At 44.1% G+C, this 27,860-nt stretch overlaps 1 protein-coding gene across 1 annotated transcript in view; it reads right to left on the reverse strand.

Annotated features, from left to right (window-relative positions):
- Positions 1–27,860, reverse strand: part of ARHGAP28 (Rho GTPase activating protein 28) — a 156,800-nt gene that overhangs the window by 17,691 nt on the left and 111,249 nt on the right. Inside the window, exons 4-11 of the mRNA XM_080936341.1 lie at positions 26,350–26,439; positions 19,072–19,161; positions 14,141–14,225; positions 11,118–11,290; positions 10,144–10,309; positions 9,951–10,042; positions 7,376–7,453; positions 2,716–2,878 (exon numbers count right to left, since the gene is read on the reverse strand). Coding sequence (XP_080792467.1) covers positions 2,716–2,878; positions 7,376–7,453; positions 9,951–10,042; positions 10,144–10,309; positions 11,118–11,290; positions 14,141–14,225; positions 19,072–19,161; positions 26,350–26,439 — 937 coding nt within the window. The remainder of the gene's footprint in view (positions 1–2,715; positions 2,879–7,375; positions 7,454–9,950; positions 10,043–10,143; positions 10,310–11,117; positions 11,291–14,140; positions 14,226–19,071; positions 19,162–26,349; positions 26,440–27,860) is intronic.

Consider the following 27,860-nt stretch of genomic DNA (forward strand, 5'->3'; position numbering starts at 1 on the left):
TTGAGCTGAACGATGTTAATTTGTTCATTTGGACAAGAGCCCCAATCTGTCATCTCCCTTTCAATCTCATGATGCATGTTTAAATGCAGGTAGCCAAAAAGATCCTTTAAATAATTATAGAATTATAGAACAGTTTCCTTTGCAGGCTGTGTCCGAGGACCTTACCTTTCTCTACAAATAGGTGACAGAGATCAATTTGAAAGCAAGTAAACATTTAGCTCAAGGACACAGCAGCCGATGGCTACTAAGGACATATGTGTTAGAGCCAGGTTCGAATCCGGCCCTGTACTTAGTACTAAGCATTTACCCATTTTGCACATATTTGCCAGCTATAAACTCTTCCATAGCTTACAGGGCTGGCATGAGGCTTACATAAGTTAATATGCACACAATGTTCAAGTCAATACCTAGAAAGGGTCACCACTGTACGTGTGGGCACACTGCTTATATGACCAGTGTTACTTTTTCCCTGTCTCACATAGATGTCTGGGGAAGTAGCTAATTTTGCTGACTGTTGAGACAGTTATTCCCTTATGACACAAGATGGCGCCAGAGGTCGGCTTCGCAGGCAGGGTGCCCATACACACAGGACAATGTACCATGCTGAAAATGCAATGTGCTTTTCTTGCTGTCTCCTCTTCCAAACAGTCTGTTGGTGAGGAGTGTCTGCAGAAGCATGGGGACTGGAGTCCTGGGGACTTTTCAAGCTGACGGCCACCTTTACAATCCCTTCACAGTCTGGCTGGAGACCAGAGGTTGTTGGGAAAAGCACAGAGCAGCATTGGAAAACAAACCTCAAGTGTACCAGTGTGCACCCGCACCACAAGCGACAGAGTTGGGGGCTAGGGCTGGTGATAATTGGTACACCCCTGTGTGGGACAGGGGAGGTACATTCATAGTTCTGTCTCAGCATTACCCTCTTGGACTTTAGGAAGCCATGTCAAAGTTTTTAAAAACAACTCGCCATAGTTCTAGTTAGTATAGTGAAGGCTAATACACATTGATGTGAGCGTGCATGAACATCAAGGCCTGGGAAGAACACGTGCAGTACCACGCTCAGTACCACACTCAGATGAGACTTCTCTTGCTACATGAACTGGAGGCCAAGAGCCTTGTCATCAGATGTCATCAATCCCAGAACATCTGGGAGTAAAAGACAAGAGATGCAGGTGTAAGTGCAGGCATGCAGGCATTCAGGTGTGCAGGTGTGCAGGCGGGCAGGTGTGCAGGCATGCAGGTGTGCAGGTGTGCAGGCATGCAGGCATGCAGGTGTGCAGGCATGCAGGTGTGCAGGTGTGCAGGCATGCAGGTGTGTAGGCGTGCAGGCATGCAGGCATTCAGGTGTGCAGGTGTGCAGGCAGGCAGGTGTGCAGGCATGCAGGTGTGTAGGCATGCAGGCGTGCAGGTGTGCAGGCATGCAGGTGTGTAGGCATGCAGGTGTGCAGGCGGGCAGGTGTGCAGGCATGCAGGTGTGTAGGCGTGCAGGTGTGCAGGTGTGCAGGCATGCAGGTGTGCAGGTGTGCAGGCGGGCAGGTGTGGCAGCTTTTTCCATTTCAGAGAATTATGATATTCTCATCTCAATTAAAAGGCCGATCTGACAAATGGCCTATTTTCATTTTACTGATGGCGCTTGGCCTCACACTGTCTCATTAACAGTTTCAGGCTGATTTATTTAATGCATCCTAGCTTGGAGCTTTCTTCCTCGTGACGACAAACTATCTAGTCCTTTAACTGAACCAGCAAGTTGGAGGCCAAGACTGGAAGGAGGCAGTAACTGCACACAGGTGGTAAATTGTCTGTGCTCTCTGAATTCCATGTAGTTTCAACACACACAAACTCACACATACATACACACTCACATATATACAGTCACATGTACTCAAAAATATACACTCACACACATACACAAACTGACATGCACAGTCACACACTAATAACACATACTTACACATACTTACACACACTCATATTCACATATACTCACAAATACACACAACACAGACTCATTCATTCACACATATACACATTCACACTTACATATACACACAGTCACACACACTCACAAATATACACTCACACATAGACACACATACACACTCACATACACTCACAAATATACAGTCACATACACATACACATTCATACTCATGCACTCACATGCTCATATAGCTCACACTTAAATACACACACATACACTTACATACACACACACACAGGCACAAGTTAAATGCTGAGTCACTGTACCAATGATTGGTGCCACTTTGGTCTTGTCAAACAAATGACTTAAAATACCACAGCCAACAACACATCATCCAGAACAGAATCTCAACAAACTGCACATCCAAAGTAAGAAGAGTGTTTACCCGTTCTCGAAGAAGACCCAGATCATGAGATAGTGGACAAGGTTTTAAAGCAGCCCGAAATGTGTGTGAACAGTGAAAGAAAGTACGGATAGTGAATGGAGGGACAGCACCTGCCAACAGGCAAATTAAAACATTTACAAGCATCAACTGGAAAAAACTACAGTATTCTGAAAAATCAAAAGCTTTCCTCCTCAGAAAATTAAAAAGTTATGAACAATCTGGTTTAGATATGCAAAGCCAGGACTATCATAAATGGTATTTCAGCCCAAGGTCCCACAGAAACCAGGAGTCAGCACTGTGTGACCACACCGTATGTCCAAGTACTGTAACCATATTTAACTTCTTCACCTACTTTCCATCAGAGAGATGAAGGCGGGTATATATTCAACGGGGAAGAGAGAGGTGGGCAGTTCTCTGAAGAACGCTTTCAACATGACCGACGCTTCTCTGTGACACATCTTGTCCCACTTGAACTTATCCGCGTTGAACCTGGCATCCAGTTCTTCACGGTACTGCTGCAAAGCAAAGAAGTTGGTTGGTACTCAGGGAGGCTGAACATCAGGGCCTCTTTCCCACAGTTACTACACAAACTATTCTTTTTTGCAACTTGACAACTGTTAACACCTGTTAACCCTAACCTTTCCACATGATTGAGTTGGAATCCCTATTTGCAAATTAATGTTTAGAGCATTTACAGAGATATTCTGAAAACAGTAAGAATCTTCAAACAATTGGCTGGTTCTGCACAAATATAAACCCTCTTTACTGAGTCTGAAGCTTCCCTTCTGTGGTTTTGGTGGGACAGCAGAGCCCCCGCATGATAAACTCTTTGCCCAGTTTTGACAAAACTGCTGCTTTCCTTTCATCATAAACTCCCTGTCACCCCCCTGTCTGTTCCTTAGTCAGCACGTGCCTCTGCTCCTCACACATGGAGTGAGAAATGCCCCAGTGAAGTAACTCTGACTTCACTGCAGTGTGCAGGCAGAATAACAATTTTCCTGGAACAGGTACAGTGGCTCTCTGCACACACACACACACACACACACACACACACACACACACACACACACACATCTTCCACATGTTGGAATGCCTGCCTAGTCCTTTGCTCTGATGCACTATGCGAACAGCTAGTGTTAAAGCACCAGGTCTCTCTCTGTAAGTTCTACTCACATTAAGTTCCTACTTGAAAAGCCTGCATTATTGGTCCACCTGTTTATCAGTGGCAACCGTTCTCTAAGCTTCTTTACTATGGTCAGACTCATTCTCCACCATGCCTTTGGACTTGAGGGTTTGCCTCAGACAACAGGCAGCTGGAGTCACCTCTCTGACTGATACTCCCTGCTCTAAAGAGATACTTAGATGAAACTGTTCCTCTGCCTTTTACAGCCTTTCCTTCATTCTTGAGAGAAGCCTACCTTTAGCCTTGTACAGGAAAAGCCATTTTGTTCATCTTCCATCAAGGTTAGCTCACTAACATGCTAAACACAAGCAATTCTATGGCTCCCAGAGGCTGTGACACTGAGATCTGTGTCAAGTTTACTGAGTTAGGTGCCAAGGCAGATACTGATGATTGTGCAGTCAGCCTGGGTTCAAATGGTGAGACTCTATCTCCACAAAACCAACCAGCCAGCAAATCAACCTACCCATCAAATAACGAACCACCCATCCATCAACCAACTAACCCACCAACCAACCAATGAACCAACCAACCAACCAACCAACCAGACAACCAACCAACCAACCAACCAACCAACCAACCAACCAACCAAATAACCAAGCAGCATTCCATCAATAGAAATTTTTTGTTTACCATTAAGGAGAACAGAGGCAGAGCCAAAGCCATATCCTTAAGTCTACTTGGAGCACAAACAAGCCTACGTCAATTTCTAAAGTATCTTCACAAAAAATGCAAAGACCTAGCCTGAAACTACCAGCTCCGGGACAGAAACCAACACACACGGTAACAACTACATAGCATCTACAGCCAACCTCAGAACAACGGGCAGCAGAAGAAAGGAGAGCTTACATTCAAACAGTCTGCCTTCTTCCATAAAACATGTTCCCAGAGTTTGGCTCAAATTTCTGCGATGTCTTGAAAAGAAAATCACTGAGCATTCCAAAGCATTAAATTGATTCCAAATGATCTGTGGGCCTCAAATTTGGGAGCTGGCTTTGTAGCAATGCCCTCCTTTGGCTCTAGGTGAGCAGCTTCCCCTCAGGCCCGAGTCCCTATCAGGCCCACTAATCATCTAGAATGCAAAGCCAAGGCATATCAGCATCCCCCAAATGGCTGTTGTCATCTACTTGGCTCACATCAAGAATAATTACAATGGTTTTTTAAAAACTGCCTTTTCTCAAGCATGTACTGTAGGAAATGTAGTTAAGGATGAGGAAAGTGAGGCAGAAGACTTAACGAGCACAGGTACTGAAAGTTTTAATAAAGGAGACCTGACGGCCCAGGCGAGGCATCACTACCACCATCTCTGACGCAGCCTTTGCCTAGTTTCTGCTCCCTGGCCTGGATTTCTGCCATGCTTGCTTTCCTGAAGCCACAACTAGGAAAACATCTGGATTAGATTTGTGGACTACCAAGTGGCAGAATAATCTGGCTGACACAACATCAAACCCAATAAGGGAAAAAGACTTTGCCCTAAATTCAGTTTGGGACTGTCTGTGTCTGTGAACAAGCTTTTGGCTAGCAGTTTTCACACAAAGGGTAGATGAGGAAAAGTAACTTCCACTCTAATGTCAAACTTGGGGGCACATAAGAAACTTTTCACGGTGCATGTGCAGAGAAAGGGGCCTAGAGGCATAGAGTCTGATTTTGGTGAGGAAGCGCGACTCTTTGGCTCTCTTTGGAGCCTCTGACTCAGCTGATAACTTCAGATAACCAAAGAAGCCCACATTTTAGCGTCATTGTTTCTGCTTTCCCCAGAGGCATGCATAAAAACAGAACCTGAGAGATGAAAACAAACTCACTGCAGGAGCCACGGGACTGTTATCTGCCTTCCAAATGAAACTGTTAGTATTTAACCGGCTCCTTGCTGAATGGAGTCATAACTTTCAACCTGTCCAGCTTCAGACATCCCTTCAAATGAGAACATGCCACATGTTTTTACAAGAGGTTCAGGTGGCTATTTGGTAGTTGGTTGGGCCCCAGCATCTGAGCCTGCCTGTGGCTGAGCAGGTAAACGGTCCAGGCCTGCCCCATTTGGTCCAATGTAGGGCCCTCCCGTTGGGAGGAAGTGCCAAGTTTGCACCTGATTTCTTTCCACTCAAAAAATATGCTATCATATTTCTATATTTCTACCTTGACCATTCTCATAGGATCAGCCTCCTCCAAGAGTGTGCTTAAGTGAATTAATGAAGGGGTGTCTCCCTAAACCTGTGCCTTTGATTGTCACAATAATTTCTTCACCACCACGTGCACATTCTTTTCAAGGCCCACCACTGGGTGTCCACACACTGGGGTGACCAAGGGGACTCCTCATTGTATGTGCCCAAAAGGAAGCACAAAGAGATATTTTACCAGAACTTTACTAAAAAGATTTTCTCTTCAAGGACTCTTCACTGCTCTGTCGAGCTTGCCTCTATGGGTAAGAAGGCAGAGTGAAGGGATTCCCATTGCTGCACTGGGGTTTTATGCTGACATTACCATAAATGGAACTGGGTTTCAGAGCAGCTGAGTGAGTTTTCCAGTGGTGACGAGCACTGCTACAGATTCTTAGACAGAATCTGACCAAAGAAAGAACCTAAAAATGTGTGTCAGCTGAGTGCAATTAGCAATGGAAGGAAAAGCCAATGAGCTATGGGCTCAAAGACTCCCAAAGGCCAAAGCAGCTTGGGAAGCCAAAACAGTTGATCCCCCAAACAGATCCAGGAGTTTCAAACTCCAGACTGAAGACAAGCAACAGTTTTGATGGCAACTATTCTAGGTTCTAAGAATCTCAACATGGAAGAAACATAACCCAAAGTACCGAAGAGCATTACGGCAAGCCAAGTGATTCTATCTATCAAAGGAACAATTGTAGCCACAAAGACTAGACTTCTGATGCTCACTGGAACTGGGTTGTTGTGGCTTCAGTAAGAATGTCTCCCATAGGCGCATATATTTGAACACTTAGTCATCAGAAAGTGGCACAATTAGAGAAGGGTTAGGAGGTATGGTCTTACGAAGGAGGTGTGGCCTCATGAAGTAGGTGTGGTCTCATGAAGGAGGTGTGGTCTCATGGAGGAGGTGTGGCCTCATGAAGTAGGTGTGGTCTCATGAAGTAGGTGTGGTCTCATGGAGGAGGTGTGGCCTCATGAAGTAGGTGTGGTCTCATGGAGGAGGTGTGGTCTCATGAAGGAGGTGTGGTCTCATGGAGGAGGTGTGGTCTCATGGAGGAGGTGTGGTCTCATGGAGGAGGTGTGGTCTCATGGAGGAGGTGTGGTCTCATGGAGGAGGTGTGGTCTCATGGAGGAGGTGTGGTCTCATGAAGTAGGTGTGGCCTCATGGAGTAGGTGTGGTCTCATGAAGTAGGTGTGGTCTCATGGAGGAGGTGTGGCCTCATGAAGTAGGTGTGGTCTCATGGAGGAGGTGTGGTCTCATGGAGGAGGTGTGGTCTCATGGAAGAGGTGTGGTCTCATGGAGGAGGTGTGGTCTCATGAAGGAGGTGTGGTCTCATGGAGGAGGTGTGGTCTCATGGAGGAGGTGTGGTCTTGGTAGAGAAAGTGTGTCACTGGGGGTAGACTTTGAGTTTTCAAAGCCCATGCTAGGCCCATTTTTTTTTTTTCTCTCTGCCTTCTGGCATCAATGATGCTCTTAGCGACTGCTGTTGCAACCTGAGTGCTACCATGTTCCCACGCTCTTGCCATGATCATGATGACAACGGACTCATCCTCTGAAACTGTAAGCAAGCCCCCAACCAAATACTTTATTTTACAAATGCTTCACCGGTTATGAGCGATCAAACACCTACTAAGACTAGCTCACATCTTTATCTAGGAAGAGAGAGAACACTGAGTACCTTGACTTTCGCAGTACATCCCGAGAGTCGAAAGATTCCTTCGGATTCCAGACCTGATTCCTCAACTTTCTGAAAAAACTAGAAATCAACAATAAATTACAAAAATTAAGTGTCTCTGTAGGGTGACAAACATTCTAATGAGAATAATAAATAATTCTACATAGTCGGTAGACTGCTAACTGTGCCGATGAACCTGATATATGAATGATTTCTGAATTACTAATGATTACTCAAAAAGGTCAACACTGCCTCCGGTTTGCCAGTGAGTGAATTCTCCATTTAGATCTGGGAAGTGGCTGAGTAACATCCTAACAGTAACTCCTAGCCATGGACTCTGTTGGGTATGTTCTCTTATCTACTGTGATATTCTTCCAACGTGACTCTTTCAAATATGATTATCATTTCTCTTATGCAGACCAAGCACTAGGATCAAATGCTAAGACATTTGTGTCTACAGCCACACTAACCCACGTGCATGCAATCTCGTCTCATCATTGGTTGCAAAGGGTCTGACTAAGAACTTACAGAATTCTAGACTAGCTAAGGACTTAGGCCTGTAAGCATTACTGCTCTCTTAGATGCAAACTGCGGTGCCTGGGTTGTGAGAGGTAAAAGCAGCCGGTGTCTCGGATCACCTTACGTGAGGCAGATGACCGCAGCGGTCAGAATGGCTGCTGGTTGCTGAGTTGAGAATGTGATAAAAGTCTACAGTTCACTTGGCATTTATGAGTGCCACATGATCAATGCTTCTGCTAAGTTCTGAGCTGGGTTGTGCACCTATGTCACAGAAACTTGTGCTGAGTTGCTGTGGGCGTTTAAAGGTTGGTTTCTCCAAAATCTATCATTGACATTTAGGACAAAGTGTGTCATTTGTGCTTTAATTTCCGAGAAGGAAGGGCAGCACAGTGACAGGGACAGCAGGCGGCGCACTCACTCACACCGACTCCACACTGGGCATGCGCTGTGTGCCTCTGAAGTTAGATCATCCTCTTCTGCCCCAGGTGCCTTGTTTGCAAGTAGATAAAAAACTGCCCCTTGGGCCTCCACATGCTGGTTACACAGGATGTGGCATCATTGGTACAGTTCTTCCCCTGGGAGACTCCCCACAGAAAGTCCCTGAGCACAGAGAAGATGCCAGCATCTTCTGGCTGTCACCGCACACTCCCTGCTCCTTCACTAGCCAATGGATGACAATCCTTGAGGAAGCAGCTCAGGCTGAGACCCCAAGAGCCCCTTACAAGAGAAGACAGAGAATGCAGAACTCTTAGTGTGGGCAAAGCAAGTCTGTTTCCCTAGCCAGGGATTTATGTATTGTTTACAACATTTAAAACCCAGCAAGGTTTGTGATAAAAGCCACCAGGGGTATTAAGTGTGCCACCGGGCATCACTGTTGAGTAAGTGCTGACTTAGTAAGAATGGTCCAATTGCAACCAATATTTAACAATGACCAACTTAAAAGTCCATCGGCTGTGGGTGAGAGAGACGGCTCAGTGGCTAAGAGCAGGTACTGCTCGAGCAGAGGACACCTTCTCATCCCTCAGGGGCTCACACATATGTGTGCAGCACACACAAAGACACAGGCACATGGTTAAAAAAACAGTTATTTAGCAATCATGTGTGTAAGTACAGCAGTTGAAATATCATTAAATTCCTTGGGGAGGGGAGATGGGAGATGGGGAAAAACTGTGGGTGGGGGTGACTGTGGTGGGGGCAGCAATTAGGATATAAAGTGAATAAGTGAGTAATAATAACAACAATAATTTTACTTTCTGGGTTAAGTAATTGTATTTTATCAATTACACATAATTAAAATTTGACATTAGATTTGGAAAATTAATACATCCTGATATCTAAATGTCCAATATGTTTTCTAGATCAATGCATTTTATTTAATATAGATGTGTGTGTGTGTGTGTGTGTGTGTGTGTGATTTTTTATTTTATTAACTTGACTTGAGGTTTAGAATTCCATAAAATGACTGTACACACCCATTTGAAACTATAGCTTTTGATATATCTCACAAAGCACTTGTATGTTCAGCAAATAAGACTATTAACAATCATGTGTTTAAAGAGAATAATCAAAAATACATGTAAACAGCTAAGCAAAACTAGCACTTATTAGCCAGAGGCAGGAGGATCTATGTGAGTTCCAGGATAGCCAGGTCAACAAAGTGAGACTGTTTCATGATTTAAAAACAACAACGACAACAACAAAAGCCTCTGTAAACCCATGCAAATTCATGTAAACACATGCAAATCCATGCAAACCCATGCAAATCCATGTAAACGCATGCATTTACACATTCAGCATTTGACAAAAGGACTGGAAGACGGAATGCTTGTGTCCACCCCTGACATCTTATGGTGAAACAATAGAACAAGCTTCTACAGCATGCAGCAAAATCTCCTGGGGTGGGAAGGTTTCCGAAGCTTGCCGGTCGAGATTCATGCCTCTGAAACATGGCCTTCTGTGATAAGCAATGGTCAGACCTCAAGAGGGCTCTGCCGTCTTTAACTCTCAAAGAAAGCAGCACTGAGCTCACTGTCTCCCTGGTCTTTTGCACACGACTCACTTTTTGTAACACAAGGGGAACTTTGACTGCAGGGTCCTTCTTCCGGTCGTTGTCCAGGAGGACCGTAAGCGGCACTCCGAAAATCCCGTTGTCTACAGTGAAAAGAGCCAAGGGAAGAAGAAAGTGCAAGAGTCAGGATCTGTCCTTGTGCCCCAGGGTGGTGCTGAGGCTGTCAGCCTGGCCTCTTAGTTACCTCGGCCTCTGACTCTCTCTGTTTTGTTTCTCTTCAGTTGTATCCCGAAAGCATCAAAGAAGGCCGTCAGCTCAATCAGAGAGAGATGGCGGATCTTCTTCATATCTTCGGCAGACAGGTCCCCCGTCTCAGTCAACCCAAATCTTGTTTTCTGAACAATAAATTTCTAAAAGACACAGTGAAGGTGTTTATGTTTTTAATCAAATGAAACCAGGACAGTCTAGATTCATACAACAAAACCTACTGGAAAAATGCCTATGGAGAGTGCCCTCGGCCGAAAGACAGTGAACACTTGTTTAAGACCTGAAGAACAAGGCTATGCTAATTAGAGGCAAAACAGCACCCTGAAGGTTGCCATAGCTGTCAAGGTTGTGGCCATGGCATGATCACAGCTGTGGCAGCAGTGTCCTCTTTCTTCTCCCCGTTTTCCATCTTAGTGTGTTTGTGTGTATGTACACATAGGTGTGTCAGCCTGGGCAGGCTCGCCATAGCGGGCACGGAGGTGCCATAGTCAGTCCCTGCCTCACCCTACTTGGCAGGGGGTCTCCTCAGTGTTGGCTGCTGCAAATGTGAACTGTGGGAACCTGAACCCCGCCCTGAACTCCTCTGAACCCTGCCTCTCATCTCAGCAAGGAGCTCTGAGATTACAGAAGAGCTCTACCCGTGCATCTTCGAGTGGGTACTGGAATTCAGACTCTGGGTCATGCTTTCCTGGCAAGCACTTTTTCCTACTGTACCACTCCCACAGCGCAGCTGCCTTCTTCTGAGACCTGCACATGCCACTGCTCTGGAACCAGGACTATGTGTGGAATGTTCACAGAAAACAATGCATCTAGGCACATCTCAGAAGACACACAGCGCTGGTGCCCGGCCTTCCCAGTTCCCTTACACGTGCAGAAAAGAAAAACAACACTCATGTCGGGACAGAAGCCATCTCAGGAAGTTACTAGACTAACCACAGAGGGTTTACTCACAGTTAAGACATAGTCTTCTTTCTTAACGTCTGACTTCTTCCATTGATTTCTGTCTGGGGCCTCTGTCACCACTTCCGAGTAAGACACCTCGAAGGACAGCTCTTCGGCCTCTGGTAGAACATTCTTCTCTAGATAATCATGGAAATAAAATGAGACAAGAAATGCAATACATCCTGGAGCCATCTGCAACAAAACCAACTACCAGTATTTACAAGGTATGCAGGGGCGCTGAGATCTGCCATAGAGCCTAGCTCCCAGGGATACAGTGTTGCTGTGCAGGGGCGCTGAGATCTGACAGAGCCTAGCTCCCAGGGATACAGTGTTGCTATGCAGGGGTGCTGAGATCTGACAGAGCCTAGCTCCCAGGGATACAGTGTTGCTTCCACATTCACTGTGGGCACATTTCTACCAGCTTCTGAAACAACTGTCCAATCCAATTTTTAACATTCTAAGCTCTTACAAGTTGTAACTGTTTTGAGGGATTAGAGGCTGATCCGTGTTCCCCTGATGTTAAAAGCTCTCTACTCTCACACGCCAATACATTCCCCTTTTAAGATTACCCGGAGTGGACTCCACTGCTGGGTATGTGGGGACTTATTCTCACTTTCTATCATTTGGTAATGGCGTAGCCTTTGGATGATGCATATTAAGCAGAACTTGACAGGGTCACATGACAGAAATGTCCCACAGCTGCCTTTCTCAAGCCAGGCTGTGAATTAAGACACATGATTTCTCAGCCCAAAGTGTTTGTCTAACACAAAACTGGCTTCTGTGTAGAATTTCAAGATGACACCTTGTGTCACTGCCTCGAGAACATCTTTATGTGCAAAGTAAAGAGTCATTTGATACAAATGAAATACTTTATCTTCTATTTTCTTCTTAGGACCCTGCCTAAAGGTCAAGAAGATCAAAATGACAAGAGACAGAATTAATCAGTAAGATTAGTAAGAGAGCTGCTTGGGTCAATGTTAAAATCTGGGGAAAAGCTTATAAACGCACACCTTACAATCTAGAGCATGAACAGGAGCTAGAACACAGAAGGACTGCAGAGGAGTTAGGAAATGGCAGAGGGAGGGTGGGCCAGGATGCTTGACTTCTGCAGAGGCTGCACTCTGCACAGAGGAAGGAAGGATAGAGCCTTTGGAGAGAGCAACCAGGCAGGCGGATGCTCTGAGCCAAGTGGGCCATTCGTGTGGGTGGGTCTCTGACAGTACAGTTAGAGCGAGAGCTCAGGCAGGAAACAGACCGACGGGAAAGCATTTCCAGCAACTTTCTCTTCTTGGTTATTTTATTTTCGGTATTAACATTATTAAAAAACAATTCACACATCAGGCAATTTATCGCTTGATGGATGAATTCGATGGATTGTGGCGGGTCACAGCTGGGCTGCCATCACCATGATCAATTCTGAGATGTTTTCATCAACGCCGCTTTGCATTTGGATGTGGATGGAGAAAGTGTAAGCTGTGCTTCTCCAGGGAAAGATGTGCATTTCTCAAAAGACAGGAATTCCAAAAGCATGAACTCAGGCCTGGTCCTGGACTAGGAGGATTCCATTCTGAGTGTCTCCAGTGTCAGAAGTTCAGAGAAGACTCAGCCCTGATAGTCTGTATGCTAGAAGAAGCTGCTCAAGGTCAACACACACTTTCTTCCTCAGTAACTGGGAGCCTTACCTGAGGCAGCTTCATAGCCTTCTTGTAACATTTGGATACATCATGGTACTTTTGGGGAAGCAGAAGCCAAAGCCACTGCCTGAGCAGAAATCTCTTACTTTACTTGTTGGAAGTGAAGGAAGGTTTCCCTTCCCATTTAGCTGAGTTAACACTGTCTTTGGTGACACAATAGGCTATCTGAAGGAGAGCAAGGAAGGGAGTGCTCGAAGCAACAGAATCTTAACATGTCATGCAGGATAAGATGGGAAGCGATGTGTGGCTGAGCAGCAGAGCGCAGTCAGATAAGGCTAACACGTTCTGAGGACCACTGCCAAGCCTGGTGACCGACTATAACAACTATGTGCTACATAATTCAAAAACTTCCAAGAAAGGAACTTAAAAACTTCATCAGAAGAATGCACTGTGGTAAATGATGAGATGTGCTTAAGAGTTGGATAGGTTCAGCCCGATGCAAACACTATCCACGGATCTATACAATGTGTCCATCAAAACATCACTCATACTTGTGTACCCCACTGTAGATTGTCCTGAAGCTGTTTGTACTTTAATGTTAATTCCACTTTCCCAAGAAGGGCTGCCTAGTCATATGACTCAAACTGAACCTTTCCATTTTAATTAGTAAAATAAAGGAAAGCCAGTGACTGGGCGGGGCGAGGGATGTGAAGAGGGCTTCGAGGTCTGAGGTCAAAGGACGGAGGGTGAAGGTCGTGGCTAGATGGAGGTTCCCAAGGACCAGCTAGACCCAGGTGATATTGATTGGCATTAAATATCTATGAACATTAAGGATTTTATAGGTCTAATATCTCATATAGAAGGGCAATTTCTATCTTTGTCTATTTGATGTAATCTTGTTGTGTAGAGGGTTTTTGGATTGAGAGTTGAATATATAAACTGGTGTGAAAAGCTATCGGGCTGTAGAGTTGTATTTATGTGGAATTTTGGGGTAGAAAAACAACCCAGGACAGAGGCAGAGAACAGGCTGTAGAAAACCGCCAGGGAAGGAGATTGCACAGACAAGTTGGGCCGTGGTGGCAGCTCAGACTGGGTGACAGAGGTGCACGTGGCTCTGTATCAGGGTCGGGCCTGAGGAGTGAGACCTCAGGGCCGATAGAGAGACAAACCTGCCATTTTTCTATTAATGTTTACTACAACATCCCACACAAGTATCTTTGCAGATAAGTACTATGTATACATTTATGGTTTTAACACAGTCAGTGTTATAAGTGGATGGGTTAAGTTAAATACTAAAAACAAACTGCTAACTGCACTGAAAGTCAGATACAAAGCAAGAAGGCACAGCATAGTGTCACCAGGGGACAGAACAGTCTCACCAGGGAACATGCCACTCACCCATCAATGCCTTCTGAACCGACTGCTCAGCATCTGCAGAGCCATTGGCGTGGACGGGAATATCTGGGATAGCCTTGAGTATTGACTGCCAAACAAGGAAAGAGGAGGAATAAGTTCATTACAAATACAGCGGCCCTTCGACTTTTATATTCTTGGTTGTAAGCCTAGCTTTCAACAGCTCTGCCATCTCTCCAGCCTGACCTTCCATCTCAATCATCACATTTATGTTCTGTAATATATGAGGTTTTTTCTTCTCACAAATACAGTTCTTGGTCTCACAAATGGTTTGCAATAATCCCAGTTGTCTCTACGGTTGGTTTAGATGGCTGTGGCTTGCCCCAAGTTTCTCAAAGGAACTCTGCTGATGTTGTCATAACTAACTCCACCTATATTTGCCTGCTTCTGCAAAGGTATAGTAATTAGAATGCTCACTGACATATATTTGATAATTACATCTGCTAAGCTGCATACATTGTTTCAATTACAGTCATAGTGCTAATATTAGCATTTCGATTCTCTTATGTGAATTCTGGAATAGTAACAATTAACAAAAAAGTTAACTATCATGTCAGGTGTGGTGGATATCTGCCTCTAATCCCCGTACACAAGAGGCCAATCACCAGGTGAAGTTACAGACCAGCCTGGTCAACATAGCAGCTTCTAGGTCAGCCTGGTCTAACACTGAGTTCTAGACCAGCCTGATCTACATAGAAGGCTCTAGACCATCAATGTTTACATAGAGGATCCTATGCCAGTCTGATCTACATAGTACATTCCAGGGTAGTCTGGTTCACATAGTAAGATCCTGTCTCAAAACAATAACACTAAAAAAATTTCCAAATTAAGGAATGCTCTTTTAAATCAAATCTCCATTTTCAATGTGGTGCCTTCCTCACAGAAACCCTGCTCCAGATCTCTGTACCTACCTGCTCCATTAGAAGAGAGAGAGAGAGAGAGAGAGAGAGAGAGAGAGAGAGAGAGAGAGAGAGAGAGAGAGAGAGAGAGAGAGACAGAAATTGATTCTACCAAAAAATTTGATGCAAAACTATGAATTCTAATGCAGAGTTATTATCTGCCATCATCCTACATGTGTGACTTCAGGAAACTGGCGTCCTAGGAAGTGTTATAAGTGCCTCACACACAAAATCTGCCCTTTCCTCCCACAAACTATGCAGCCTTGTGTTTTATTCATACATGTGTTTATCAGTCGCTGCACACCTGCTTGACAAAAGATCCTGTATCATGTGATGCAGGTTGCACAAGGGAGCCTCAGCCCCTCAGCTTCCTAATTTCTTTTGATTCCAGCTTGATCTCAAATGAGATTTAAATTCCCCTAATGATACAAATCACATGAAAATAGATGACCAAGTCCTAAAATGCAGATGCCTGTACACTGTAATTTCTAGATAAAAGACAGTTCTTAGGTCATGAAAGTTCAGCATCAGTCATATTTCTGGTGACTCTAAAAACTGATCACTACAGTATATAGGCCACCCATGCCTGTAGTTTTAATATGATGCATCTTCCAAATGCATCTCCCAGTCTCGGTTTTTTACTGAGCACTATTGGCAGGTGGTAGACACTGTGACAAGTGGAGCCTAGTGGGATATTTTGGTCACTGGGGGACTTACTCAAAGGAGATCTTGCAGCAAAACAAAGCAAGGAAGCAGTCTCTTGCTACCCAGGGATCAGAATGAGAATAATTTAATTTCACCTGTCCATCAGTGATCCTGGGGCAGGAATTGGGTCCTGGAACTCCTGCAGGTAGCTTAGCATTTGCATCTGACCAATGCATACCTCTCCAGTTTCTTAAAGCACCCTGCAGCGTGTTAGCACCTCAGGGTGTAAGTGCTATTCAAATAGCTGCTACACTGCCTCTCAGCTGTTCCACTACTGAAAAAGGAATGGCAAGAAGAAACATCTGTGCACATTCAGTACAGATACAATGAAAATATCTTCCATCTGCAGTTGGAGAGTCTGCAGTTCAAAACATTCATCTCCATCAATATTGGATGATTATTTGATGTAATTCAACCTACAGTCTATAATAAAGCAATTATGAGGCTTAGACATCCGGAACAAATATTCTGCTTAATTCTGAAACATTACAAGAAAAGCACTAATGAGCCTTTCAAGAGGAAGGCATGCCATCTCTCTGAGTTCGCCTGGAAGGAATCTTTTCTCAGAAGAAAGAGGAAGACTTGCAGGTGAACTTCACTCTAGCAAATTTCAAAGGCAGACCTCTAGAAATGTGGAGGTTTACATACGGCCATTTCAGATACAGTAAATGATACAGATTTGGGTGAGAGGGCACTACTGTACAAGTGAAATCCTTCAGAAGAGCTAATAGGAGGTCACTGTATCACACTCCACAAAGCCAATTCTAGTGGATAAGGTGTTGAAGTCTCCCCAGGGACGAAACTTGGAGTCCTGGTGCACTATGAAGTAATACAGGCACCCAAGACTTGTAGCTGCTAGAGATTAGTGTCTGCAATGTCAGAGAACTTAGTATTCTCTCACCCAAGGGTCAGAAGGCCTGCCACCCCAGAGAGTCTCCCAGCTGGTGGATCGGGGCCCCTATAAGGAAGAACCCATGAGATGAGATGGGGAATGTGGTTTCTCACAGAGAAAGTTCGAGAACATTCCAGCATAGAGTACAGGGAGTGTTGAGCTGGCATTGAAGGGTACCCCAACAACACCCGCAATCAACATCTATAAATAAAGACCCTCTGAAATAACAAGAAGCTAAATACTGTTGCCAGGGAAACTGTCTTAGCCCTGATACTGCTTTATTTGTATCACACTGACATCCAATTATAATTTCAGGAAAAAACAATGACTGACTGATGAACTCCAGCCTCTAGCTCTGGTCCTTCTCCCGAACTTCTCAACTTCTCCCATCTCTTCTAAACCTTCTAGGGATCGCCATGCAGACCATGTGTGGCCAGGAAAGAATTCCTTCAGATCAATGTCCAAAAGGAATCAATGATGAAGACAAGCCGGAAGCAAAGAATGAAGGCGGAACCACTCCACGGGACCCACGAGTGTGCTCACTGCATGGGAGACTAAACCACACGGGGAATGTCTGCCATCATCCCTGGTGGGAACGGAGTGAGGGATTCATACTTCACATTGCTGCCATGAACAAGGCACTGGCAGGAGGAATGTTTGAGGTCCAGTGCAGACCAGTGATCATACACCGTGTCTTGAGCTCTCCTGTAAACTAGAATGCTTCAGAGAGCCCGAGAGCTTCAAGCAAGAGGTGCGCTGTGGATTTGGGAGGCATAGCTGTGAAAATGAGGATCATAAGGGATAGAAAGCTAATGGCTCCTTCAGCTATGAAGAAGGTGACCAGGAACCTGAACCAAAGAAGAAACTGTAATGAAGGACACAGGTACCAGTAGTCCACAAGCACTCACAGGAGAATACCCATGGGCCCCAGAGGTGGGTGTGAAGAGAGGTGAGGTAGGAGAAGTTGGGGCTGATACACAGCAGTGGCTTGGGTGCCTGAGTACCAGCAGCTGAGACAGTAAATAGAGATTCTCAGTGAAGGAGGCTTCCAAGCCAAACGGAACTGGCAGGATTCTGTAAGCTCTGCTGCAGGTAACTGCTGTGATCCCCAAAGTTTCCAAATGGGATCCTATTAGAAGGGGTAGATTTCAGGTCATCTCTAAACTACAGACAATCTCACTGCATCGATGTTGAGTTCAGTTTACACATATCTGAGTAGCAACACTGGTTTTCCAAACAACGAGCAAATCCCAGGACTGGGTCCGACATGAGCATCACTCCTCCTCAAGACAGGCAGTGACTGAGAAACTGTTGCCTGGGGATGATAGGTGCCACCTCTCCTGAGCTTCCAGTGGGCTAACACCCAGCCTCCCCTCAGTGCAGTATCAGAGACCAAGATCCCATCAAACAGGGCTCCACCATTATTACTGTAACTGGCAGAGAGCCGGCTCAGGGACACTTAGTGCACACTTGCAGTGGTGTAAGTGGAGGAAATGACATGGATTTTTGACAAAAAAGTATGGCTTTGCTCAAGGTTGGGGGTGGATTAGGCAAAAAGAGAGGCTGAGCTTGCGGCCTCAGAAGCAGGCTGGGGATGAATTCAGGCAGGCACGATCCAGAGCCTCCAAGTCCTACAGGAGCTCTCTCTCTCCCAAGAAACAAAGATGTGGGGAAGTGAAGGGAACTCGGGAAGCTGCTGGAGACTCTGTGAGAATTCCACATAGAAGATGACAGTTAACAACTCCCTCCACTCTACAGTTTGAACCTAGGGTCTCTCGGTTGCTAGGTTTGAGCTATACTCTAACATTTTTGCTATTTAATATTCATTAATTGTGTGTGTGTGAGGTGTGCATGTCTGTTCATGTGTGCATGTGTGTGTGTGTGTAAGCATGAGGCTAACCTTGGCTTATTTCTCAGGAGACAACCATATCGTTTTTTAAGGCAGGATATCTCCCTGGGACCTGAGGCTCACAGATCAGGCTAAATTGGCCTAGTTAGGCCAGTGAGAACCAGATATCTGCCTATCTCTGACTTCCTGATGCTAAGATTACAATCTCAATCCATCTGAGATTTTATCTGCACCCCGTATGCTTACACAGCAAACACTTGCCACAACTCACCAGTCCCTTTTCTAACATTTTTGGCATAGGGTCTCGCTAAGCGGTTCAGGCTGGTCTCGAATGCATTAACACCTGCACTGGCCTCTCACATAGCTTAGAGGACAGGCAAGCCCTATGGGCTTGGCAAAAGGAAGCTCTGGCCATTCCTTCGTTTGAGTACTTATCCGGCTGCCAGATGGCAGGCAGGCAGCTATGTGCAATCCTAGTTCAAGTTTTCTTCATCCATCTTGAAGAAGTAGCTCTTCTTTCCTTCTGAAATTGCTGTCCTAATGTGCAATTGTTCGGGCATTGAAGACTTACCACAGAGCCACTCTGGAGGGCCACGAAACCACCTTCTTCACCCTGGGCACCGTTGGACAGGGTGGTAGTGTTGAGAGAAGCGTCATCTGGCTAAAGGGAAAAACAAAGGAACCACCATTACTCCAGGCTTACTTCCCTGTCCGGCTGTGCTTCGCATGGCCCCAGGAGTTGTGTGTGACAGGTGTGAAGGGATAACCATCCAGGTTACACCGGTGCACACGGCCATGCGTGCCACGCCACTCTGGTGACGCTGACATTTGCGACAGATACTGCTACTACCTGCCACATGCTCTCTTTGTCTCAGAACTATCTTGGTAAATTACTGGAAAGCTAGGTATTAAATTTTTAGGTTCCTGGGGCAGGAAGAAGAATCATGCAGCAAGTGCGGGCAATAAGGCACAGACATAGCCTCATCCAAAGTGTTTCTGGGGAAACTAAGGCAGATCAGTTTCCCGAGCAATAGGAATAGAATCAGACATGTTGGTTTTAATCCCAGCACTGAAGAGGCAGAGGCAGGATGACTGTGAATTATATAATAGACTGCTGTACAAAGGAAGACCTGGTTAACAAACTATGTTATACATGCATGCATGCATGCATGCACACTTGAACACATCCACACACACGCACACACACACAGGAACACATGAACACACCACACCACACCACACACAAACACACAAACAAACACACACACCACACACACATATACACACACACACACACAAACACACTACACACACACACACACACACACACACACACACACACCTGCTTTCAAGAAGACCACAAGGGCAGCATGGAGCTGCCAAGTGCCCTGTACAGGTAAGGACAGTTGGTAGACTGGGAGCACAGATCTAAGGGCGGCAGACACCGATGATCAGATCTGACCATGTCCATGTGACCATGTGACCGCCCTGCCAGAACTGAACTTCTCGTTCTAAATCTGAATGTATATGAAAACTACCTATCTTTTCCTTTTGTTTTAAAGCAAATTATATGACAATTTTTTTCTTGTAGAAGTCACCTGCAATGGTACTAAAGTTTTATTGATAAAGCTAGAGAGGTTTGAGCTCTTCTTTTTTTTTTTTCTTTTTTTTTTTTTTTTTTTTTTTTTTTTTGCTATTGTTTGCAGTAAGGACTAAAATGAAGGTGTGAATTTTCTTGAATTAATGAGATAAAAGTGAATGTGCTCGAGAACTACAAAACAAAATATGTTAAAAATCCACTTGTCATTTTATTTGTCTCTTTTCCTCCAGATGTTTTAAATTCTGTAACGATGGGGAAAGTGGTGGGTGGTGATGCATAGTTGTGGCCCCAGCCCTTGGTGGAGGGAGGCGGGAGGAATTCTGCTCATCCTCAGCTACAGAGGGTTGGAAGCTAACCTGGGCTATGTGAGACCTTATTGGTCATAAATAAATAAGTAAATCAGACAGACAGACAAGGTGGATTACAGACAGATAACAGATGGTTGTTAGATAAAGATGTTAAGATGGACACAGAATGGATAGACAGACGGACTAAATGGATAGGTAGATAATAGATAGATGTAGCAGGATAGATGAGAAGATGGATGATAAAGATGACAGAAAGATAGAATGGATAGCTAGCGAATAAAGGGGCAGAAGAGATGGATAGATAGACAGCTTAGACAGTAAATAGATACAGAATCGGTGGGTAGATAGATGGCAGATGGTAAGTAGATGATGATGGTGGTAGAGATGATAGAGAATGGACAGACAGACGAGTGATAGACATAGATGGGTAATAGATGCAGAGACGACAGATGGATGGATGATAGGTAGAGAGATGATGGATGGATTGATGACAGAAAGACAGATGATAGATGATAGATGATAGATAGATAGATAGATAGATAGATAGAGAGAGAGACAGAGAGAGGTGAGTGGATAAATAGATGATAGACAAACAGATACAGATAAAACAGAACTTTTAAAAGAAAGAAACTGAACTCAGAGCCTGACTGAAGAAGTCAATCAAGGTGGCAAAATAACAACTACCTGCCCCTCCTCCCACCAAAATCACTATAAATGGCAGATTATTTTATACAGAACCAAATTTTCAGAGCCCTGGAGTTAGATTAGCAAAGAATTCCACAGCAGAACAACTGACAGCAACTTCTAAATGGAAAACCAATTAAGATGGATTCATGGTTATGAGTACTTGCTGCTCCTTCAGAGGGTGTCAGTGGCAGGCACCACCATGGTGCCTCTTCTGGATTCTTAGACCACTAGGCACACACATAGTAAAAAACATACATTGAAGCAAACACCCATACACAAAAATTGTTTTTAAAAATTAAGTAGCATAGGGGAAATTTTCTTGGAGAAGATGAGAAAAACAGGATGATAAAGAATGGATAAGTAAGGGGAGGATGCAGGACATCATTAAGAATGGTTGCAAACACAGGTGCTAGGTAGACTTCTCTCTTACATACATAGCCCTTAAACATAAGCTGAGAAAAATATAAAGCATACTATCTAAATAAAATAAACCAAGTGCTTTGAGGGTGAGTGGGCTACGCACAAGAGAGAAGGGGTCTCAGGTCACAGGGGAGGCACTAGAGAGAAAACAATAGTGATCCATCTTTACAGGAAGTGAGACAGCACCTTCCTCTCTCTGATTTTGCGTCTGGGGAGGGCTTGCCTGCTCCCGCCCACTCTACACACCTTAAAGATAAATGCCTACTAACACAGAAACAGTTCTGCCTGTGAGGAAACGAATTCCACTTAGCTACAGAGGAAATGCAACGATTTCCTACATAAATCAATTGAAAAGTCAATGCATTCCAGCTCTGCTCCAGACCTTGCAGGAGCAGTAAGTACTGAGACCTCCTTCAGGGGAGCACGTGTGGGGAGCACGTGTGTGTGGTAGTTTCCCTTTGATGCTCTGAGGACTTTGATTCACAGTGTTGAGGAGTGGGATGTGGAAGGTTTGGGAAGCAGAGAAGAACAAACTCTAGGACCACAGACTTGACCAGAAGTGCCCCCATCACTGGAACCTCAAGCAGAGGACTCTAGATGCCAGCAGTGGGGGAGCCCCAGTCCCTTACCAGGGTTGCTCACTGAAGCATTATAGTTCCCTGTTTGAGTCCTGGAGCAGGCCACTTCCCCAAAGTTCCCAAGTTCTCTAAACAAAACATTTACCGTTGGAAAGTTTGGGGAAAACAATAAATGTTCATATCTTAGTAGACACTGAAGATACTGAAAAGCTATGTACATGGTAGTTATTTTGTTTCTCATGTGAACTCATCCACACACACCAGAGCTGATTTACAGCATCCTCCACACAAGATAATTACACATACGAGCCATTCCAGGTGTGATTTCCCACTGTAGTCTTTTTGAATTCTGATGGAATTTCACTGTCAGATTTACCTATGAAATTATTCCCTGCTGAGAGCAGTGTGCTGATTCTGTGTGCACTGATGCTATCTGTGTTTAGTGTTTGGCAACAATATGAATTATGTGGGCTCTTTACAGAAATATGAGTACACACCCCTTAGCTACATGAATGCTCATGACAGCATTGCTCACAATAGGCCAAACTGGAAGCAATCTAAACATCCATCATGACGTAAACAGATACAGCAACAGGAGGCATTGTTATAAAATGGAGTATTATCTGCTACAAGAATATGTAACAAATTAGTTGATCTTAAAATTATAATTATGAGGGAAATAAAGCAGATACAATCCTGTAAATACTCTGTTTCAACAGAGATGAAAAGGAGAAAAGATGCCGGTCATCACCGTGTGCCCAGGAAGGAAGAGGGAACGTCCAATGGAAAGGCCTTGGGTGTGGTGATGGCCATTTTCCACACTCATACTGACTGACTTTCAGGGGAGGATGTCTGTTAGCACCAGCTGAATGACACACTTAAAGTATCATGTGTGATTTGTGAATTGTGTGTCAATTTCAAGACAGCACAGACATAACCTGTATCTCCAAAGACTTAAGCCATTCTCATTCTGAGCACATTACTACACAATGGGAAGGTTATGAAGAAGCTGTTTTCTTGGGAAATACAAATGTGCTTTCTGAAATCTGCACAAAGATATAGAAACCTAAATAACTATACAATTATGACCGAGAAAATAATGTACGAATTTGAAACAATGTTGAAGAAGTATAAATACACGGCCAGGAGACTGATGTGAGGTAAAAATTAGCAAGTAGTAACATATGACTCAAGCAAAGCAATAGCCATGCAGTGTTGTGTTCTAGAAAGATGAACCACAGGAACTGAAGAGAAAAGTCAATCTAAGATACTATGGAAGAAAATCTCCAACGGCTGATGGGAGAAGATGGGAAAGACTCAATGAGCATGACCAGAATGAATGAAGTAAAAATCAAGATCTTTGTCAAAGTTCAGACTCCAGAAAACTGAAACACTCACAAGACCCACAAAATAAAGCCAAAGGCTTAAATGGGAAACCCAGGTAAGTTATTTTTAAGAGAACAGGGTCTAAGCAACTAAAGGAAAATTCCTCTAACTGTGAAGGATGCTACAGTCTGATCCTGGAGAATAAGAGACATCCTGCTGTGCTGTGAAGGTCTCCAAGAAAGCAGAAGATCTGTGTGAGCACAGTTGGGACATTAGCATGGTTTTCTCAAACAGGCTTGGGACAAGGACTCAACCCACAGCGGAAGGAGTTGGTCACCACTCTGCTGTTTGCAACTGCTGGGTTTTTTTGGGGGTGGGGTGAGTATGTTAATCATCAGTTTTTTTAAACTTTATTTTATAAAACAAAGATAAATGTACAGATTTTTAACCTTTTGCATAAAAGTATACAAATACATTTTCTATAAGGTTGTAATTAAGTATTTGTGGGTACATATACATACACATATGTATATATGTAACAATAATATAGGAAAAGAGGTTATTGATTTGAGGAGATAGGAGAGAAACTGGGAGGGGCTGTAGGAAGGAAAGGGGGATGTGATACAGTTCTATTTTAATTAAAATATATTTTTTTTTCTTGATCTTCACACAGTCTGTGGATTGTTTCTGGGGTATTCAGAGCTTTCTGGGGTTAGTATCCCATTATCAGTGACTGCATATTATGTCTGTTCTTTTGTGACTGGGTTATCTCACTCAGGATGACATTCTCTAGATGCATTCATTTTCTTGAGAATTTTGTTAGGCCATTGTTTCTGATAGCTGAGTAGTACTCCATTGTGTAAATGTAGCACAATTTTTGTATCCATTCATCTACTGAAGGACATCTGGGCTCTTTCCAGCTTCTGGCTATTATAAATAGAGCTGCAATGAACATTGTGGTGCATGTGTCTTTGTTGTATGTTGGAGCTTCTCTGGGGTAAATGCCCAGAAGTGGAATAGCTGGATCTTCAGGTAGTACTATGTCCATTTTTCTGAGGAACCACCAGACTGATTTCCAGAGTGGTTGTATCAGTTTACAACCCCACCAGCAGTGGAGAATTGTTCCTCTTTCTCCACATCCTCGCCAGCATCTACTGTCATCTGAGTTTTGGATCTTGGCCAATCTGACTGGTGTGAGGTGGAATCTCAGAGTTGTTTTGATTTGAATTTCCCTGATAGCTAAGGATGTTGAGCACTTCCTTAGATGTTTCTCAGCCATTCGATATTCCTCAATTGAGAAATTTTTGTTTAAGTCTGTACCCCATTTTTTAATAGGGTTGTTTGATTCTCTGGTATCTTGCTTTTTGAGTTCTTTACATACCTTGGATATTAGGCCTCTATCTGATATGGGGTTGGTAAATATCTTTTCCCACTGTGTTGGCTGCCGTTTTGTTTTCATGATAGTGTCTTTAGCCTTACAGAAACTTTGCAATCTTATTAAGTCCCATTTGTCAATCTTTGACCTTAGAGCTATATTACAAGGCAATTGTGCTGAAAACTGCATGGTACTGGTACGGAAATAGGCACGTGGATCAATGGAATAGAAGATCCAGAAATGAGCCCTCACATATTTGGTCACCTGATTTTTGACAAAGGAGTTGTAAACATTCAATGGAAAAAGGACAGCCTATTCAACAAATGGTGCTGAACCAACTGGCACTCAGCATGCAGAAGAATGAAAATAGACCCGTTCTTATCTCCTTGTACAAAGCTCAAGTGTAAGTGGATCAAAGATCTCCACATTAAACCAGGTACACTAAAACTATTATATGAGAAAGTAGGGAAAAACCTTAGAACACATAGGCACAGGAGAAAATTTCCTAAACAGAAGACCAATAGCTCAAGGTCTAATCATCAGTTTCTTAACTTGTGATTACAACAAACTCTTACTTGTTTAAATGAAGGCTCCTTAGGTTTTCTTCCACAAGAAACACAGATGCCACTGGTGACTTGGAACAGACAGCACGGTTGTATTTTCTGGTGAGTTATGAGTCAACGACAGGCACTGGATTTGACTTTTCACCCAAGACGCTTGGCTGTAAACTAGATTGACTACTCTGTCTCTTCAGTAAACGAATGTCTCCAATAAACACTTCATTGTGCTGACTGATCATAAGAAAAACGTGTCTTCTTTTATCTCTCTGAGAAGTGATCTGTAGACTAGGATTCTGATGATAGCAGTTGGATTGTAAATCCTTGATAAGCACGCAAACGTAGTACCATCTGTGAGTCAGTCAAAGATCCATCGTACAGAACATGGACAGCCATTAATGCTCTGTTAGCAGTGTATTGCAAAGTGAGTATCTGGGTTACTAATGAACTTACCATGAACTTGCATAGTAAGACTTACTATGGGCTGGCTTTTAAGCAGTTGATTGAGATAGTGCCCACTTCTTGTATTTTGACATTGAATGCTCTATCTGGCCTCTCTCACACAGTATTAGTTTGTGATCCATCCACACACACTATGAATGTACTGCCAGTAGACACGTATGTGTGAAAAGCTCCAGAAAGCCCCAAACAGAGCCAGTGTCCTCTACACAGATGGAGCCTTGGCTATTGCCCCGTCTCACTGGGCTCTTCCATCGTGGGTGTGGTGACTACAGAAGGCGGGGAGCAGGCCAGGAGAGGGGAAGAAGGGAAAGGAAAGGAAATTCCACTATCGAGTGACTGATTGCTTCTCTGTTTTTATAGGACGTGTATTTACCTATTAGCTTGGGCTGCTTTGCTGCTGAATGTTTTTCTTAGAAACTGATGGGAAGTTGGGACTGATCAGGAATGTGAACAGATGTGGTCGTCCACACTGCATTGTTGTAAAGTTCTTCGTGACTGTTTTCACCGGAATCCCCACCTCCATCCCCGTGACTTACCAGAGGTCTGCTTGTCTTGGTAACTTCTGGTAGGTCCTTTTCTTCCTTGGTGCCAGCCAAATGAGTAGCACGCTCAGAAGAATCACTAGGCTAAGGAAAACAAGGAAAGTCATCTCCAGCTCATTGCTGCAAACATGGTCATGTATTTCATTATGTATCAGAGCAACGCTCACATACACACACATGTACATATGTACATAATACATACATACTTACATGTGACTCCTGTAAGTGCACAAACACTCATGGAGTTCATGGCTACCTATGTATCCCGCACTTACCAATTCATCAACAATCATGCCCACTACCACAGACCACAGCAGAGCTGGTCTGAAGCCAGGCACTCCCAGCCGCCTGCCCACATTCTCTTTTCTTCCGGTGTATGGATATCATGATTTTGCCCCATGATGCCCTCCTCCTAAAGACTCGGTGTTACTGTGTGATGGTTATATTCAGCAGGGAGAAAATAAAACTCTAGTTGGAGGAGTGCTTAGGAAGCTTAATAGATCTTCCTACAACAGATGAAACCGGCACTTATTGTAGTGACATTTTTGAGAATTCTGTCATTTTTGTCTCTTTAGAAACACAGAAATATTATAAAAATGTGCTTTCACTTTAATCCCAGGTGTAGGGTGTGGGGCGGCTTTGGACTGTCTGCAGCAGCTGACCAAGATGTGCCTCACGCTCCGGCAGAAGAATCGTTTAGCCAGCCGCAGGGAATTTCTGCGATAGTGTGACGTTTGAAGTTTTGGGAACTTTTATATGATATGTAAATTCGAGGATGCGGAGAGGCAGGGTGGGTGGGTGCTGGTCATTTGGGGAGGTTGGTTGTGGTTTGTTAGTAGCTGTGGTCAAGGAAGAAACAAAAAGAAAGAAATCATATTCAGGTGTCTCTCCCCTCTATTCTTGTTTCTCTCCTGTCTACTATTAGGGGGCGAAGCTTGGGGGACAAAGGGCAGGATAAAAAGGAACCCACTACATTTATTGCTACTGTGGAGACATGGACATGTGTCCTGGCATCACATACCTACGGTTCTATGTAATCTCCTCAGTGCTGACAGGAACACACCTGATGTCAGCCTTGGCCTTCCAATCTTGAGCCTTTAAAGTCCAAAGTAAAAGCTAACCCTGTCAGGATGCATCTGACTAATAAAGGCATGCTGCTTCAAAACTGGACTTACAGAAAATACCTCACATTTGTCTTTCTCAATCTGGCCTATTTCATATAACACCATAGTCTTCATCTTCTGCTCTCTGTAAAGGACACAATTCTATGGTTTTTTTATGGCTGCATAAAGCCTGAATGTAAACACAAATAAGTAACAAACAAAATGTATGCTTGCATCCCACAAAGGTGTATATGCTCCTGTCAAAAGGAGGCACATCATTTCTTTCTTTAAATCCAATTAAAGGCAGTGGGGTGGAGAGGGTGATTAGGAGCAAGTGCACCTTCCTGAAGACATGTGGGGGAGGTGGGAGCGGGATGGGGGAAGGGGACATTTCAAATGTAA

Source organism: Micromys minutus, assembly GCF_963924665.1.
Source record: "Micromys minutus genome assembly, chromosome: 23".
NCBI classification, from domain to species: Eukaryota; Metazoa; Chordata; class Mammalia; order Rodentia; family Muridae; genus Micromys; species Micromys minutus.